The sequence below is a fragment of the Dipodomys spectabilis genome, unplaced genomic scaffold (genome assembly GCF_019054845.1).
Source record: "Dipodomys spectabilis isolate Male_0828 unplaced genomic scaffold, ASM1905484v1 ptg000148l, whole genome shotgun sequence".
NCBI classification, from domain to species: domain Eukaryota; kingdom Metazoa; phylum Chordata; class Mammalia; order Rodentia; family Heteromyidae; genus Dipodomys; species Dipodomys spectabilis.
This window is the reverse complement of record NW_024870825.1, coordinates 1,583,119-1,600,287: the sequence shown is the minus strand read 5'-3', so window position 1 is coordinate 1,600,287 and position 17,169 is coordinate 1,583,119. Positions and strand designations below refer to the sequence as shown.

The following is a 17,169-nucleotide window of genomic DNA, read 5'->3' as shown; positions in this document are numbered from 1 at the left end:
ATAAAAGCCATATCATTTGAGAAGGAATGGCTCAGGACAGTGAGGACTTAGCAGCCCAGCACCTGCCGCAGGACTGGCTGTTACCCCTGGGGCCTCAGCTCTTCCGAGGTGTGGGGTTAGCACCTGTCTGTACCCCACTGGGGGTTTACTGGTGTGTACTTGTTTGCAATCACTTGTTTGACCTGGTGATCAGTAATGCCACTCAAGAAGGTGCTTAGAGGTCACAGAGAGGTCCTGGGGGGGATCAGATTTCCTGTCTTGTGTGGAAAAGGGAGTGGGCATTACAATTTATAATCTGATTAATCTGTAAGATAAGCGTTTCTCTGGATGTATTCAGACTGTCCTGTCAAAGCCACCTAATTATTCCTTAGCCAGTGTCCACAGTAGAGATGCTCTTGATGTGTTGTGGACGTAGGAAAAGTTGGAACTGCCCAACCAGGCCCTGACAGTACATGTGACACGCATTCTTAGGTTCTAGTCCCCAGACTGGGAGGTCTCATTCTGAATTAGTGTTAATGGCATAGTGCTGTCTAATCCAAGTTCATTTTATTTAAAAATGTTTTAAATTTAAGAAATAATCAAAGGATGCATACCATCTCTTTGAGCCAAACTAACACCCAGGGATCCGTCTCTGGAGTAAAACTCAGTGATGAGTGCATTTAAGAGATGAGAGTAGATAGATGTTTAGTTCCCGTAGCAGTCCAGGTGTTTATCCTGTTGCACCATCCCAGGGGATTATTAGATCAGATTTAGACTGAGATTTGCTTCCTTACCTGTGACGCAGCAGAGCTTCATCTCCGTACTGTACCACGTTGGTGCCACAGCGTCCAGCCCAGAGATGATTTCTGAATCACTTCCTCATGCTGTGATGGTTCCTAAATCCTTCCCTGTAGTCCTGGGCCCTGCACACCATGCCCTCTCCAGGCCTTTCTGCTGGTGGAACAGCTGGGTTAAGCTGGGTGAAGAGTCCATTGCTAGGCCAGGCCAAGAGCCCCCACCACTGCCCCCGCCACCAACGTCAAGTGTTTGTAACAGAACTGTTTCCATTAGAATGCTTGAGAGCCAAGCCTTACCCCATCACACCCATCACAGATTTCTCACGGAAATTGTCTGTCGTGGCTCACATCTGTAGTAATCCTAGCTACTCTGGAGACTGAGGATTGAAGTTCAAAGTCAGCTCAAGCAAGAGATTTGTTTACAATTAACCCACAAAAGGCTGTTACTGAAGGTGTGGCTTAAGTGTCAGAGCAACAGCTATGAGTGGAGGAATTTTCTATTACAATATAATTTCATCTCTGGTAAATTGACCAATTAACTGGAACTTTTTCCAACTGAAATAAATGGTAAACTTTTTATCCACCATTCTGCCATCTGACTCACAAAGACCCATGGGAATGGGTGATGAAATCCAACATGCTTCTTTGTAGCAAAAATAAATAAAATCCCCAGAAGGGTGAGGTAAATGGAAAACTCCAAACTCGCCCCTCAGGTGGGTGTAATTTACCCAAGTCTGAGAGGAGGCAGAGTTTTTCCCAATGGACTTTGGTTAAGTGAGATATGCTGGTCTGTAGAAGGAGGGAGTTCTAGGAAAACAGACACTTAAGTAGGGCCGAACTAAAAATTGTATCAGTCAGATCTTCATGTGAAGTCCTGTGTGCCCAGAACCATCCTGCGCGGGAAAGATCTAGAAGCTGGCACGTCAAACTGCTGCCGAGTAATGACTGTGAAAATACAGAGCAGAACGTACAGGTGGTAATGCACTGGAAAGGAAGAAACTGATCGTCTCCTGTGACCTCCAGATTCCACTGGCATAAGTACTGTCATCTGTGTGCCACACAGAAAGGCGCTCCGTGGTAAAGTACGATCATCACCAATCTACCTATAAGAGAAACAGACTGGCTCCACAGTGCAAGTATAAGGGAGACTTGGAGAAGGCACTTGAAGGCACTGTTTTAATTAATTCCATCATTTCTTTGGTATTTCTCAGGCTTTGGGATCCTCTGTAAACCTGGCATCCACTGGTGGAAGATTTATGGGTGTGGGGGAGGCACTGGCATCATCAGAGTGCGACGGTCCTCAGCAGGTTCCCCGGGGTGCCCGGCCCCACCACGTATGTGCACTCCGACTTCTCTGCAAACTTCCCGCAGCAGGACCAGTGGGGACGGCCCGGATGGCCCTTGTGTCCGTGACCGCAGCCCAGGTACCCACCTGCACGGCACAAAGAGGATAGGAAGGTAAAACAACGCTGGGAACGGAGCACAAGGGCTGTCCTGGCACTGGCGCCCTCCTCCAACCCAGCCAGGGTTGGAAAAAGCCTAATGAGCCACAAGGCTCAGGAAAAACCACAGCCAACCTCAAGGTGCCTGGTCCTGTGCCTGGTTCTGCCGTCCACTCCTGACTCTGCCACACTGGGAACTGCTCTTTCTTTGGTATGTGCTGGTCGTGGGGCATGAACTGAGGGCCTAGGTGTTATCTCTTAGCTTTATACTCAAAGATGGTGCTTTACTACTTGAGCCACAGCTCCACCTTTCGCCTTTCAGTGGTTACATGGAGATAAGAGTCTCAAACTTTTCCTGCCAGGTTTGGCTTTGAACTGTGATCCTCAGATTTCAGCCTCCTGAGTAGCTGGGGTTACAGGTGTGCACCTGTAGCCTGACTCATTTGGAATTTCTTTAACTGCACTGACCATATAGACTGAGCCAGAATCCCCAGGGAGATGTGCAGTTTACCGCTGGTGAACTGTCAAAACCTAAGAACTCACAATTTGGAAGCCTTTCACCTCCATGCTGAACAAAGAGGCTGGTGCAGGCTCCACATTTCCCTGTTTTTCCATACACACACACACACACACACACACACACACACACATACACACACATACACAAAATGGTCCCTAAGCACGCTCCGAGTGGCTGTGTGGCTACCCGACACGACACTGCCTTGCTGGGCAGCTGTGCCCCTTACCTGGCATGGTGCCCCCACAGGCACAGCGCACGGCTTTCTGGCCACCACTGGAGCAGAAGGTACAGCAGTGAAAGATGCCCGAGTGTGCGTGGTGCCTCTTCTTCACTGTCACAGTGAAGGGCGAGCCCTGCCGGGTGGACAGCAAAAGCACAGGACAGCATTGTGAACCAACAGCTGAGCCAAGCTAAGCCGTTTAGACAGAGCAGAAGCCTCCCACCGTCAGCCTTGTGTGGGGTAGAAGTCTACACTGCACCCACTCCAGCTCTTCACCCATGCTCTCAAGTGCCTGAGATTCACTTAAGCAATTCCTGAGGAATCTCAGGCTACACCCACCAGGGTAGGTGGCCTGCAGTCCTTCATCCAGCCATCAGCCTCATGCCTCCGCACCACTGACAGGACAAGCTTCCTGCCTCTCAGCCTCCACCCTGGACAGCGCACCTTTACCCACTCCCCTGTCCTCCCTGGGAAGACACAAGGGAGAAAGGTGAAGCGTCTGCAGCTAGTGATTCTCCAATCAGCAATTCTCCCAACTGCCAAAAAGATTTACTAAGTGCAATTTGCCTCTCCCTGCTTGAGAACCATGCAGTCAGAGAAAGCCTTCCTGATGTTAAATTCTATTTTTTATTTCAGGAGGTGTGGAGACAGTGCCGTAACCATGATAATATAGATGCATACAAGTGAAATGGAGAAATACAGGCAGATAAATGGCCATCCATGGAGAGGAAGGGGCCTCACTCTGCCAATTATGCCCCAGTCTCAATCCGAACGAGGCTGGGACTTCTCAGCAACACTGTGTTCCCCAGGTGTGCTTGTCTGCAGGTGGACAGCCCTAAGGGCCCAGTCATCTTCTCCAAATTAAGAGTTCCATCAAGTCACTAAGAGTTGAACACAGGACAGAATAGCAAGATCGCTGGGTGCTAGTAGCTCACATCTGTAACCCCTAGCTACTCAGGAGGCTGAGATCTGAGATCAAGGTTCAGAGCTAGCCTGGGCAGAAAACTCCATGGGACTCCTATCTCTAATTAACCAGCAAAAAGCTGGAAGTGGAGCTGTGGCTCAAGTGATAGAGTGCCAGCTTTGAGCTGAAAAAGCTCAGTGAGAGTGTGAGACCCTTAAGTTCAAGGCCTAGGACCAGCACAAGAGAGAGAGAAAAGCAAAATTTGGGCAATTTCTACAGTGAAGAAAGAAGAGAACTCTCTCCACTCTCCGTGGAGCTGATCAGAAGATGGTGGAGGCCCTCGGTGCGGGCCCTGGGCCACACTGACCTGCACGTGCTGTTCTTCCACGCAAACCCACACGGTGTAGATGCCAGGTTCCTTGGGGGTGTAGGACACGTTGTATGTCCCATCCTTGTTATCCTGGACCACTGTTCTGACTGGACTGAACGGAAAAAAAGGTGAAAAAAAAATCCTCTCTCAGCTGCCTATTCTAGACTGAAAAGTCTATTCTGCTCAATATTCTGTGTGTTCGTGTGTATGTGTGTGTGCATGCCAGCACTCGCTTTTTGATTGAGGCTGGTGCTCTACCACTTGAGCCACACCTACACTTCCAGCTTTTTGGTGGTTAATGGGAAATAAGAGTCTCACAGACTTCTCTGCCTGGGCTGGCTCCGGTTTCAGCCACCTGTGTATGAGATTACTCCTCAGTCCCCTGTTGAACTCATGTTCCCGTCAACACATCAACTCCAAAGAAACAGAACTATAAACCTGCTCCTGGCAAAACTGAGGAAAGGTACCAATCCATTTAACATGGAAGATTTTTCAGTCCATGCCAAATCCTGGAATGAATTTAATCAATTAGGCCAGGTACATCTTTGAAAGAGAATTGCATAAAGGACTGAAACACATACAACACATTTGGATGTAGGCACCAGTGATATGTGCCTGCGATCCAAGCTATTCAAGAGGCTGAGATCTGAGGATTGAGGTTCAAAGGTAGCCTGGAAAAACAAATATCTTATGGACATAATCTCATGTCAAATAAACCAGCAAATAAATGGAAGTGGAGATGTGGTTCAAGTGGTAGAGAGCCAGCCTTGAGTGAAAAAGCTAAACAAGAGCTTGAAGCCCTGAGTTGAAGCCCCAGTACTGGCACAAAAACAAACTTGCATCTGATCATTTGATTCAACCATGAGAAATCACATTTTTTCATCACCTCTTGGAGAGAGAAAATGAACTCCAAGAAGACAACCACTGAGTTGTGCTCAAGAACTCAGACCCTTGAGTTCTCTATGCCCCAGCCCTGTGTGTCCTACACACCTGTCTTTCTTGTCTTTAGGAACAACGGCAACACTGATGTGGTCCCCTCCTCTGCTCAGGCTCTCTCCTGCCGCATCCTTGCAGAGCAGGGTGAAAGAGGCCGTCTGTTTCTCCCGAGCTCTGTGTAGATCTGCGGGTGACAAACCCAGCAGCACCACAGCTAGGGCGAGCCGCCAAAACAGTATCCCCAACATGCACTCCCTCTTGCCTTCCCACTTCAAACCAGAGGCTGCTTATTGCAGCCATCAACGCCCTTCCTGTTCTCTCCCCTCCCTGTGTCAGCCTGTGCAGAGCTCTGGGGCCAACCTGGTCACTCTGCGATCACAGGGGTCTGGACCTTAACTTTCACCCTAGAGAATCTCAGGAAATATGCAGCATTGACCTCGATGATCAGAGCCGGGGCAAGGGTGTGGCGGACCGGCTGGGGCCTGTGCTATGTGACCCTCCGGACTTGGAGGCCCTCACCCTGGTGCAGGGACTTACATGCTGGCACTATGACCCAGGGATGGCCCTGTCTGGAGACGAGGAATTTCTTCCTTTATTTACCAATAGCCATTTCTTCCCCTGCAATAAACCAGGAGCAGGTGGCTCCTGCCCACATGCAATCCTAGCTACTGGGGAGGCTGGGATCTGAGGACAGAGGTTTGAGGCAGGAAAAGCTGTGAGACTCTTATCTCCAACCAACCAGCAAAAAGCCGGAAGTAGAGGTGTGGCTCAGAGGGTAGAGCACCCACTTCGCTGGAAAAAGCTAAGGACAGTGGCCAAGCCCCGAGTGCAGACCCCAGGACCTGTACACACACAAAAATAAAAACAGAGACAGGGCGAGAAGGCTCCTGTGAAGGGGCCAGGCACGGATTAGAGGAGCCCAGAGCCGGGTGCGCCTTGTTCCGGGAGCAGGAGGGGTCAGCAGCACCGGCCTGGCCCCTAGCAGGGCTGTGTGGTTGGTGGTGGTTGGCAGGCTTGTACTGGACACCAACTGCACGGACCGGGCGGGCGGGCGGGGAGGCCGTGAGGAGCCCCACAGGCCTCAGTGGGTTTGTGTTTGGTTTGTGCCAGTCCTGGGGCTTGAACCGAGGACCTGGGCGCTGCCCCTCAGCTCAAGGCTGGCGCTCTGCCACTTGAGCCACAACTCCACTTTCCAGCTTTTTGTGTGTGGCACTGAGGACTCGAACCCGGGGCTTCATGCGTGCCAGGTGAGCACTTAGCACTGAACCCCTTCTGGCCCCAGCACGGCGTTTGGAGACCGGGCAGGCTGGGGTTGCAGGTGTGCGCCTCGGGGCGTCCTCCGCGGGCCGCCCGCGCCCCGTACCTTCTCCCTGAAGGGTGCACCGGGCCGGGTCGACCTCCTGGGCGTCCAGGGCACCATAGACCGGGAAGCCGCGGCACTGGCCGGCCGCCTCCTGGGGGCAGAAGCGGATGTGGGGGTGCCCGGCGGAGCGCGTGCCGCGGCCGGCCTGGCTCAGCGCGCGCAGCCGCGCCACCACCACGCCCTGGGAGACCAGCACGGCCAGGTCTGAGCCGCGCGCCAGAAGGTGCTCGGCGAAGTCCACGCCGGCGCGCACGTCCGCGCGCAACCGCTCCAGCTGCGCGCCCTGCATGCGCAGCGCGCGCTCGCGGCGGGTGCTCAGGGCCGCCAGCTGCCGCAGCAGCTGATCCCGGTGCTCCTCGACCGCAGCGATGTGGCCCTCGGCGGAGGCGCGCACGTCGGCGGCCACGGCGCGCACGCGCTCGCGCAGTGCCGCGTCCCGGCCGCGCACGCGCGCCAGCGCCTCGTCTAGGGCGCGCAGGCGCGGGCGCGCGCCCCGCAGCAGCGCGCGCAGCACCTCCCCGTGGCGCTGTGCCGCGCGGCCCGCGTCCTCGCACGGGTGGCCCAGGTGCTCCCCGTTGGCGCACGTGCCGCACACTGGCCGCTCGCACAGCTCGCAGAACAGCCGCAGCTCCTCGGCCGGATGTGTGGGGCAGGGCTCGGGCTTCCCCGCGCGCGCGTCCAGGTCCACCACGGTGTGGTCAGCGGTCCGCTTCTGCCGCCTGCGAAGCAACCCGAGCAGGACGTCAGGGGGCCTGAGCCTCGGCTGCGGGCCTCCCGGGCCCCTGGGACAACCCCTGCCCTAAGGAGGCGGGCCTGGTCCGAAGGTGGGCCGGGGTTCGAGGTGGACCGGGATTCAGAGGTGGGCCAGGTTTTGGAGGTGGGCCGGGGTCCGGAGGTGGGCCGGGGTTCAGAGGTGGGCTGGGGTTCGGAGGTGGGCCAAGGTTCGAGGTGGACCGGGGTTCGGCTCGGGTTGTAAAGCTTGCCAGGGTGGTGGCTGGAGGCTGTGATTTGAGGATTGAGGTTCGAGGCCAGCCGAGGCAGGGAGTAAAGCCCGCAAACTCTTATCTGCAGTTAACCAGCAAAAATGCAGAAGTAGAGCCGTGGTTCAAGTGGAATAAAGAAAGCCAAGCAAGAGGATGGGGCCCTGAGTTCAAGGCCCAGGACCAGCAAACACACGTGTGTGTATACACACACACCCTGAAACTGTCCCCAAGAGTTATTTGGGCACGTTTAGATGGGGAGGTGTGGAGCACATGGGCAGCAAAGATGGCGCTGGGAGGGGGTTGAGTGGGCAGACCCCAATTGATCTTCTGATCAGTGCCTAACCAGCCCGTGAAGGCTCAGGTGAATGATAGGGTGTGACCTTGACAGTGATTGGTTCCTCTTCCTCCCTTACCATACCACCCACCCTTGTTGTCTTTAAAAGGGGCTGCTCTCTGTTAATAAACGAGTTTTTCTACCTGCTGGATTTGGCTCCCTGCTGTGTCTGATTGTCTCCTGGGCTGAGGGAGGCTAGGGAACGGGCGGGCGAGCGCCGCACTTACCTTTCCTCGGACTGCGCACTTACCTTTCCTCGGACTCCGTCTGTCTTTTGTGGGACGGAGGAAGACCCAACAGGGAGGGGGGGGGGGGGGAGTGTCATAGCACAGCCCGCATCCCAAACCTAGCTGAGAGCCTGATGCAAACAAACCAAGCAATACAAACCACAGTTGACCGAACACCAACTGAAACAGGTAGCCTGCCTGGGAAGAGTCTCCCCCGCCTCTTCCCTAAGATTTTATTAAAGCAGTCCCTTTACCAGCACCTACACCACTACATCAGCAGCCGGACTTTCCAAGTGTGGTCAGCATAACTTGAACATGAAATCAATGCCCAAGCAGAGCTCCGCTGTCATTTTTTTCTTGTAAAGACTCAAGGAAATCCCCACGAAGCCACCAGGGCTATCTAGAGTTTCCTGATGCCAATCTGTCAGCTCAACCTTAGGACCTCTCCTGGCACCAGAAGAGAGGCTCCTGAGAAAACAGCTGTTTGGCAGTAACACAGTCTTAGCAACCATCACACAAGTTAAAAATAGAATGAAAACGAGAGGCTTGGCCTGTTGGTGAGGCCAGATGACAAATGCCAGCCAGAACGGAAAAACTATTCTGGATTAATCCTAAAACCTTGGTGATTTTATATACTGAAGTTCTAGAGAGCGGTGGGAAGAAGGGACAAGAGTGATCCATCTGACCAAAAACTGTCAACATCTACACTCCAATTAGTATCTGCAGTCCCTCCATTCACCAGCTGTAAGGCACACAGCCAAGGCAGAGCCTCCGCCAATCAAGCTGGCACCTACACCGAGACAGCACCATGTGTAACCGCAAAGAGCACAGATCAGAGTAGAACATCTAGACTGATTCACTGCTCACCAGCTGTGGCTCCTTGGCAGATCTCAAATTTCTGAGCCTCAGTCTCCCCAAGACAAAGAGAGTGGGTGCCTTCCTGTAAGGGTTGCAAGCAGGATCAAACAAGGCCAGGGGCAGGGTCTCTGTGATGATTCATCTTCCTGTTTCTCCACTACCCACTACAATTATTTACCAACCAAGTGATGGAAGGAAGCTGCAAGTTGAAAAAACCACGTGAAGGCTGGGTACAGGTGGCTTGTACCTGTAACTGTAGCTACTCAGGAGGCTGAGATCTGAGGATCACGGTTCAGAGCCAGCCTGGGCTGACTCTTAACTCCAATTTACCAGCAAAAAGCTGGACATAGATAGAATACTAACCTTGAGTGAAAAAGCTAAGAAACAGCACCCAGGCCCCAAGTTCAAACCCCCATACCAGCACATGAATAGACTATGCAAATCTTTACTGCTATTATTACTATTCTATCAAGTTGTTATTCAGGGAAATTCCTTGAATATTGTTCTTTAGCTCTTTTTTGTTGTTGTTGGTTGTGGGGCTTGAACTCTGGGCCTGGGCGCTGTCCCTCAGCTCTTCAGCTCAAGGCTAGTGCTCTATCACTTGAGCCACAGCGCCACTTCCAGCTTTTTTTCTGCTTATGTGGTGCTGAGGAATCGAACCCAGGGCCTCATGCATGAGTGATGAGCACTCTACCAATGAGCCACCTTCCCAGTCCTGTTCTTTAACTCTTGTTGGTATCTGAGAAAGATCTTTTCCCTTCCTCCCTTCCTCCCTTTTCTTTCTTTGTGCTGGTGGTTGGTCCTGGGCTTTGAATCCGGGGACTGGGCCCTGACCCTGAGCTTTTCGCTCAAGGCTCTACCACGTGAGCCACAGCTCTGTTTCTGGCTTTTTGGTGGCCGATGGGAGGAGGTGAGACCTCCGCAGCTTTCCCTGCCCGGGGTTTGGATCACGATCTTCAGATCTGGGCCTCCGGGAGGCGGGGATGAGATGACAGGTGCGTGAGCCGTTCCCTCCCCCTGTTCTCCCTCTCCTCCGGCCCCCCTCCCCGCTCGGACCCGGAGGGCGGGGCCCCGTGGTTACCGGTGGGCCTGGCAGCAGAAGGGGCAGAGGCTGACCCCGCAGGTCTGGCACCGCTTGTCCGCGCCCGCGGCGCCGCACAGGTCGCAGGCCGCCGGGCCCGGGCCGTCCCCGCCGCGGCTCTCCAGCAGGACGTCGCTCAGGGCCAGGTGGTCGATGGTGAGGGCCTGCACGCCGCCGGCCGGCAGGTCCACCTGCGCCTCGCACACCGGGCAGAGGATGCCGACGCGCGGCCCGAGCGGCAGCGGCGCCAGGCCGTCGGAGCCGGCGTCCGCGTCCCCGACCGAGAAGGGCTCCAGCTTCTCCAGACACGCGGTGCACACCGTGTGCAGGCACGGCAGCAGCCGCGGCGCCCGGAACAGCCCCAGGCACGACGGGCAGTGCGTCTTGGCCGCGTCCACCGGCGTGGGCCCCCGGGGGGGCGGGGACAGGGGCGCCAGGGCGGGCTCGCGGGGGTCCGGCCCGGCCCGGAGAGCGCCCCGGAGAGCGGGGACCATGGGGGCTCTTCTCCCGGGGCGCAGCGGGGCGGCGCGCGCGAAGCGGGGGAGGGCGGCCCCGAGGACCCGCCCGCAGATCTACCGGGGATCCGACGTCGCGCCCCGCCCTCGCCTGCGCAGCCCATAACCAGGCGCGTCCCCGTCCTTCCCGGCTCGGCTGCCGGGCCTCGAGCTGAGGCTGCCCCGCCTCCGCCCGCTCCGGCCCGCAGCCGGCCCCGCCCCGCACACGCGACAAGCGCCGCACTCTCCCGCGGTAGGCGGGCGGAGGGGGGGGGGCGCACGGCCTCCCGGCGTGGCTGCCCAGGCCCGACTGCTCGCGCCAATCACAGCCCAGGCTGGCTCCGGGCCGACCAATCGCCGTCCAGGGGCGGCCCTTCCCGCCCTCTCCGGGACACCACCACCACCCAGTAAGATTTGGAGAAGTTCCACCTCCTCGCCAGTCCCCCTCCCGCGCAGTGGGGACCAAGCTAAAGGCCAAAGGCGAAACCTAGGGGCGAAAAAAGTAAGGCTTGGACTGAGCGACTTAGTGTAATCAGCGTCACCATTTTACGAAGACTGACTCTTTCTCTCCTACAGGAAAGGCCGCGCTGAGGTGCCGCCGGGACGGCCACCTTCGCGCCCTCCAGTTAGCCCCACGGACTCTGGCTGGGCCCTCCTATTGGCGAATGGAGCCGTCAGTCCCGAGGCGTGGCCCGGAGCATGCTGGGAGTTGTAGGCGGCGAGGCCGCCGCCGCCGTCGCCGCCGCCGCGCTCGGAGCCGGGGGCCTGGCCGGCGGTCACGGGGCTCCCGCGGCCCGCGGGCGTCTGGGGAGTTTCGGAGGCCGGTGGGCCGAGGTGTGGAATCGGAGGCCCCCCTGGGGGGGGCGGAGAGGGCGAGGCACGGCGGGTGTGAGGGCTCGGGGTTCGCCGCGCGTCACGGGACCCCGCGGGCTGCGCCCGGGAGACGGACCGCGGCCGGTCACAATGGCGCCGCGGGGGACGGCCCGGCCGCGACCGGGCCCTGGGCGCCCGGGCGGTGGCTGCCGTCCTCACCGCCCGGGGGGCTGAGAGCCGAGGATCGCGGCTCGAAACCAGCCTGGGCAGGAAAGTCCGTGAGCCTCGGCTCCAGCTAGCCACCAAAAAGCCGAAGGCGAAGCCGTGACCGCAGCGGGCGAGCGCCGGCTGCAGGGAGCCCGGCGGGGGTGCGGGGCCTGGCGGGCTGGCGCATGCGCGCGCGGGCACGGGGCCCGGCGCTCAGGAGCAGAGCACTGCTCACCCAGCGGGGTGGGCTCTGGGCCTCTCTAGGTTGGCAGGGTGTCAGTTCTGGTTAGGCCTTCCGCCTGGGGGGGGGGGGGGCTGACACCTGGCTCTAAGCGGCATGCTGCGAGGTGCTTTCCTAGGTGCTCCTCCGTCCACACACAGGTGCTTTCCGAGGTGCGCCTCCATCCACACACAGAGGTCCTTTCCTAAGTGCTCCTCCCATCCACACAGAGTGCTTTCCTAGGTGCTCTGCCCGTACACACAGAGAGGTGCTTTCCTAGGTGCTCCTCCATCCACACAGGGGTGCTTTCCTAGGTGCTCCTCCATCCACAGAGTGCTTTCTTAGGTGCTCCATCCACACACAGGGGTGCTTTCCTAATTGCTTCTCCATCTACACAGGGGTGCTTTCCTAGGTGTTCCTCCTAGCCACACACAGGTGCTTTCCTAGGTGCTCCTCCCATCCACATACAGAGTGCTTTGCTAGGTGCTCCTCCATCTACACACAGGGATGCTTTCCTAAGTGCTACTCTATCCACACAGGGGTGCTTTCCTAGGTGTTCCTCCCGTCCACACACAGGGGTGCTTTCTTAGGTGCTCCTCCATCCACACAGGGGTGCTTTCCTAAGTGCTCCGCTGTCCACACACACTCTGACCAGGCAGATTGGCCTTCTGCTGGGCTGGGGGGACTCTGAGGCGGCCGGTTGGCTGGCCTCTGCTCCCAGCCCCAATCCCAGGCCAGCCCTCCCTCCGGCTCTCCTTCCTGCAGGATCTCACCACCCATGGCCGCAAGTCCACCTTCTCCGGTTAGGAAATGCGTGATAAGTACACGTGTGTTAGCTCAGGCAGTCTCCTAGTCGCCAAGATTCTGGGCTCGTCTGCTCTCGGTTTCCTCCATGTTCACCCTGGGGATTCTTCCTGACTCGTGCTGTCTCTACTCCTCTGAAACCGAGTTTGATCCAACATTGATGGCGAGAAAGCTGGGTAGGGAGGGTGCTCCTGCTCAGTTTTGTTCATTCCTTTGGCTTTGGCTTGGTTTGGTTCCATTTGTGCAGCACTGGTGTTTGAATTCATGGCTCTACCACCTCAGCCACATCCCTATTCCTTCTTGTGTAAGTGAATCTATGATCGCTTTTGACACAAGTTCCCCCCTTTTTTTTTTTCTTTGTTGTTTCTGGGACTTGAACTCAGGGCCTGGGCACTGTCCCTGAGCCTCTTTGTGCTCAAGGTGAGTGCTCTACCACTTGGGCCACTGCGCCATTTCCAGGTTTCTGGTGGTTCTTTGGGGTTCACTGCTGGGCTGACTTTGAACCGCAAGCCTTAGATCTCAGCCTCCTGAGTAGCTAGGATGACAAGTGTGAGCCACCTGTGCCCAGCTCAAGCTCCTTCTTGAAGCTGGCTCTTTCCCTTGGTTGGCTTCCTGATTTCCTTCCACCTCTCGTCTTCTGTCCTTCCCTCTTCTCTGCAGCACTGTTTCTTCCCAGGGTTCTTGGCTCTTTTACTTATTGTTTTTTTAATGCTCTTCCTCTTGTTCTCAAATACTGCTGTGGGACAGTATTTGAAGTGAGGAATGTTAACATGCCAGTCTTCTTGTTGCATGGGAGCTGGGGCTCCTATGGACTCACAGGGTCCATGTTTTGAATCTGTTCTTTCTAACCCCATGGTGCTGTTTCTGAAGTCCAGGCTGCCTGGCTCACTCTTCAGTACAGTCATTGATCCGTCTAAACCTGAAATGAGTCCTCAGCTGTCTTCACTGCAGGTTCCGTGGTGTTCCACGGAAACATGGACATACGGTGTGCCAGGCACACCACATTGTAAGTGTCCCAGCTCTCCTGGAGCCTGTCCTCCAGTGGGGACCGCACCAGTAACCACACACAGCATAAACTGCATGGGCCCTGGCCTGTGGGAAACTGCTGCAGGGATGTGAAGCGGAGCAAAGAGCAGGATTGGGTGTCCCTGGCTCACGTGGAGGTGTGGCCGGCCACGTGGAGGTGTCCCTGAGGAAGAAGGTGGTTCCACTGCCTAGACTCGAAAGGAAAGGGCAGTCCACTCGGATGAGCGGGGAGAAAGCAGCAAGCGGGGAGCCCGGGGAGCTTGGGTGGGGGCTTGTCTGCTCAGCCCAGCGACAGCTACAGGGCTGGGTTGATAGGGACAGCATGGGCACAGGGGGAAGGGGAGAGGCCCAGGACAAAACCCCACACATGTTAAAGAAGCACAGCCCTACCCCTGCAGCCCAGCCAGCTTCATTTCTTCAGAGATCAGACATCAGCTTCTCTGTCCATCAGTTCACAAAGTCTGAAGTGTCCCTCTGGAGCACTAGTGACATCTGTCAGGTCTTTGGCATTCCAGGTTTCAACTTTCTGTCTTTGTATCTGGTTCAGTTCTTGCTACAGCCTCCCCTCCCACACTGGGAGCTCGTAATGCTGTCTTATTTGCATCACTAATTCAGGGCATGGTATCTGAAGCAGTGAGTGAATAAATGAATGAGACATCTCTTTTGTTTGTGGTGGTACCAGGGATTGAACTCAGGGCCTTTTACTTGCTAGACTGGTGTTCTACCACTTGAGCCATACCTCTCCAGCCTGGCTTTTTGCCCAGCAAACTTTTCTGCTCAGGCTGGCCTCCGTATCTCAGCCACTTGAGTAGCTAGAATTACAGACATGAGCCACCGGCGCCCCATGGTTTCCTTTCTACAAAACTGGTCCTGACAGGACAAAGAACCAGAGAAATGTATAGCTTATTTCAAAGAAATCTTTTTTGCTCTTTTCACCAGCAAGGCCTGATTGCTAAAACACAATCTTTAGTGCCATCTAGTGGAAGTAGGTGTAATAAAACAAGATATACTGAGGAGTTTGGACAAGGGTTGCTTTAAAAAAAAAAAAAAAAGTCTTGTACCAAATCAGATAGAAAAGGGCTTGCCTAGGCTCCACGATTCAAGGCCTTCTATCTAAGCATTTTGGTTTGTAATGAGAAAGTCAGTGTATTCTGAGCTGATCCTAAATGTGAGATCTAAGAATGGTAAGTTATAAGTGGTATTTTGTGATAAACGCCGTGAGAGTGTAGATAGGGTATTATGATGAAAACTCAGAAGCACTCTTGTTTTTGTTAATAGGGTGATGTACAGAGGGGTTACCATTTTATTTTTCTAACATTACCAGTATTACGGCTTGAACCAAGGGCCCCAAGCTCTTGCTTTTTCCGCTAAAGACTGATGCTCTACCAGTTGAGCCATAGTTGTTCTTTTTTGGGGGGTGGGAAGGGAGGTCACAAATTGGAAATCAGTCTCAGACTTCTCTGCCCAGACTGGCTTTGAACTGTTGAGTAGCTAGGATTATAGCTGTGAGCCACCAGCATTGGGTTACCTCCCCCACCGAAGAGTTAAAAAAAAAAATGGTTAGCAAACAAAAGCCTTTTGTTTCTCATTTGTCAGAGTGATAAAACCTGAACAAGATAAATTTAAAATGGCAACGTGACTTAAAGCATTTCCTAATTCAAATGGCAGCTGATGTTCTGAGCAAAAGTGCACCCACACCTTGGTGACAGCCTTTCGTGTGTGAGTAGGCTGTGATACATCATGGCTTGAGGAAGGCTGTATACCGGCCAGGATGTATAACATCTCAAGGAAATAGAAATCTTCTTACCCACCAAGGCAACGCCTACTTATATATTTCTAGATTGACAGCAGTTGTTTCAAGTGCCTATTTTCAAGGTAGCATTTACATCTGCGGTGGATTTTTAATAAAATCCTATTATTTACAGTGCGTGGGACCTGAAAGCACTTTCTCCTTTTATTGATGAGCAGCACTTGGTGTTTTCAGGAATCAGGAAATTCCGGTGTGATGAGGCTCATCTATTCTCCCAACGTTCCCTATTAGCATCTCATCAAGAAAACATTTGGAGCAGGGCACTGGAGGCTCACACTTGTAATCCTAGCTGCTAAGGAGGCTGAGATCTGAGGACTGAAGTTTGGAGCCAGCCCAGGCAGGAAAGTCCCTGAGACTTCTCTCTGATTAGCCACTAAAAAAAAAAAAAACCAAAAAACCAGAAGTGGAGCTGTAGCCAGAGTGGTAGGTAGAGTGCTAACCTTGAGCAGAAAAGCTCAGAGAGGCTCCTAGGCCTAGTTCTCTACCAGCACACACAAATCCATTCATTGTTCCCACTCTTCCTGTTACCTTTTAAAGTGATAGGAATGACTCACCATGAGTCTCCATGGGGCAGTTCCACTCTAGATCTTGGCAAAACAGTATTATCAGAAGAGTTTATCTTCAAAACAACCCTCCATTCTAACACCTGCCCCTACTAAGGGCATTCTTCCTAAGGGCTTGCCAGCTGGCTTTGTTTCCTCTTCTTCCCTAGCGCCACCTCCCAGGGGGACTTTAAGACCAAGGTGATGGGGGACTAATTTGGTATCTGCCCTGGTCCTGGCTTCCCCAGGGCACATAGACATGTGTCCGGTACCCGGTGCCCGGTGGTTGATTACCACAGTACAACAGAAAGGTTTTCTGGAGAGAGCTGAGACAGAGCATTAAGAGTTAAAAACTTTTTTTGTTAGATCACTTAGGATTGTATCTTACAATGAGTGGCTAATATAGTAACATTGTTTCTAAAACCTAATTGGAATCGTTTATTCCATTATAATATGATTTATTACTCTTTTGTGTAGATGTGTTTATCTCACACATTCTCTGTGGGAACAATCTTTTCTCTGGATGGGCAAAAATTGGTTCTTTGAATGTGAAAAGAAATTTTTGTTCTCTCTGCATAAAACATGGATGTGTGCATGTATGTATGCTGTATGTAACCCCTTACTGTTTTGATTTTGTAAGATACGCAGAATAAAAATGTAGAAGACACTCACAGGTAAGGAGAGAATGAGCAGTTGAGAAGTGTTAAAAAAAATATCCATTACCCTCCAATTGTTAACAATTTGCAAATCCGTGTTGTCTGTCTCTCCCTCCCCTGGCTGTGGCGTGGGGGCGCGCGTGGGTAGATGCCATCTTGATGAAGGGTATGTAGATATGAACATTTCTGCATTACAGTTGGGATCCAATGCCATCCGCCTTCCTTCTCCATGCTCTAACTCTGCCCTCGAACCCCAGCTTTACCTCGGCCCAGCTGCAAGCACAGTGTCTGTCCCCTCCCCCCCCCCCAGCCCTTGGTGTTTGTTGTGCATTTGGGCAGACTTTCTCTAGCCTCCCCCTTTCTCCTTGCACAGCCTCTTCCTAGATAACTCCTGGGTGTTTTTAGTGCCATTGTCCCCTGTGGTAGAGAGCGAGGGAGATAGGTGGATGGAGACAGCACACAGCCCTTTACTGTTGTCAGCTTCATTGCTGTCTGTGCGGCACAGCTGCGGGCTGGCGCGGTGCACCTGGCTGTCTTCGCTGGGCGGCCCAGTCCTCCGGAGGCCGCCAGGATGGCGGCTTCA

The 17,169-nt window shown here is 54.3% G+C and overlaps 1 protein-coding gene across 4 annotated transcripts; it reads right to left on the bottom strand.

Moving 5' to 3' along the window:
• Positions 1–1,933: 1,933 nt before the first annotated feature.
• Trim45 (tripartite motif containing 45) lies at positions 1,934–10,609 on the bottom strand. 4 transcript variants are annotated; one of them, XM_042692262.1, is made up of 6 exons: positions 10,015–10,609; positions 6,532–7,250; positions 5,223–5,352; positions 4,230–4,344; positions 2,965–3,091; positions 1,934–2,208 (listed from the first exon to the last, which is right to left on the bottom strand). In XM_042692262.1, the coding sequence occupies exons 1-6, from the start codon at positions 10,506–10,508 to the stop codon at positions 2,060–2,062; spliced, it is 1,734 nt and encodes a 577-aa protein (XP_042548196.1). In that variant the 5' UTR covers positions 10,509–10,609; the 3' UTR covers positions 1,934–2,059. The 4 variants fall into 4 exon arrangements, with proteins under 4 accessions (XP_042548196.1, XP_042548197.1, XP_042548198.1 ...); XM_042692263.1 differs by lacking the exon at positions 5,223–5,352 and having other exon boundaries at positions 4,230–4,339; XM_042692265.1 differs by lacking the exons at positions 1,934–2,208; positions 2,965–3,091 and adding an exon at positions 3,548–3,839.
• Positions 10,610–17,169: the final 6,560 nt, after the last annotated feature.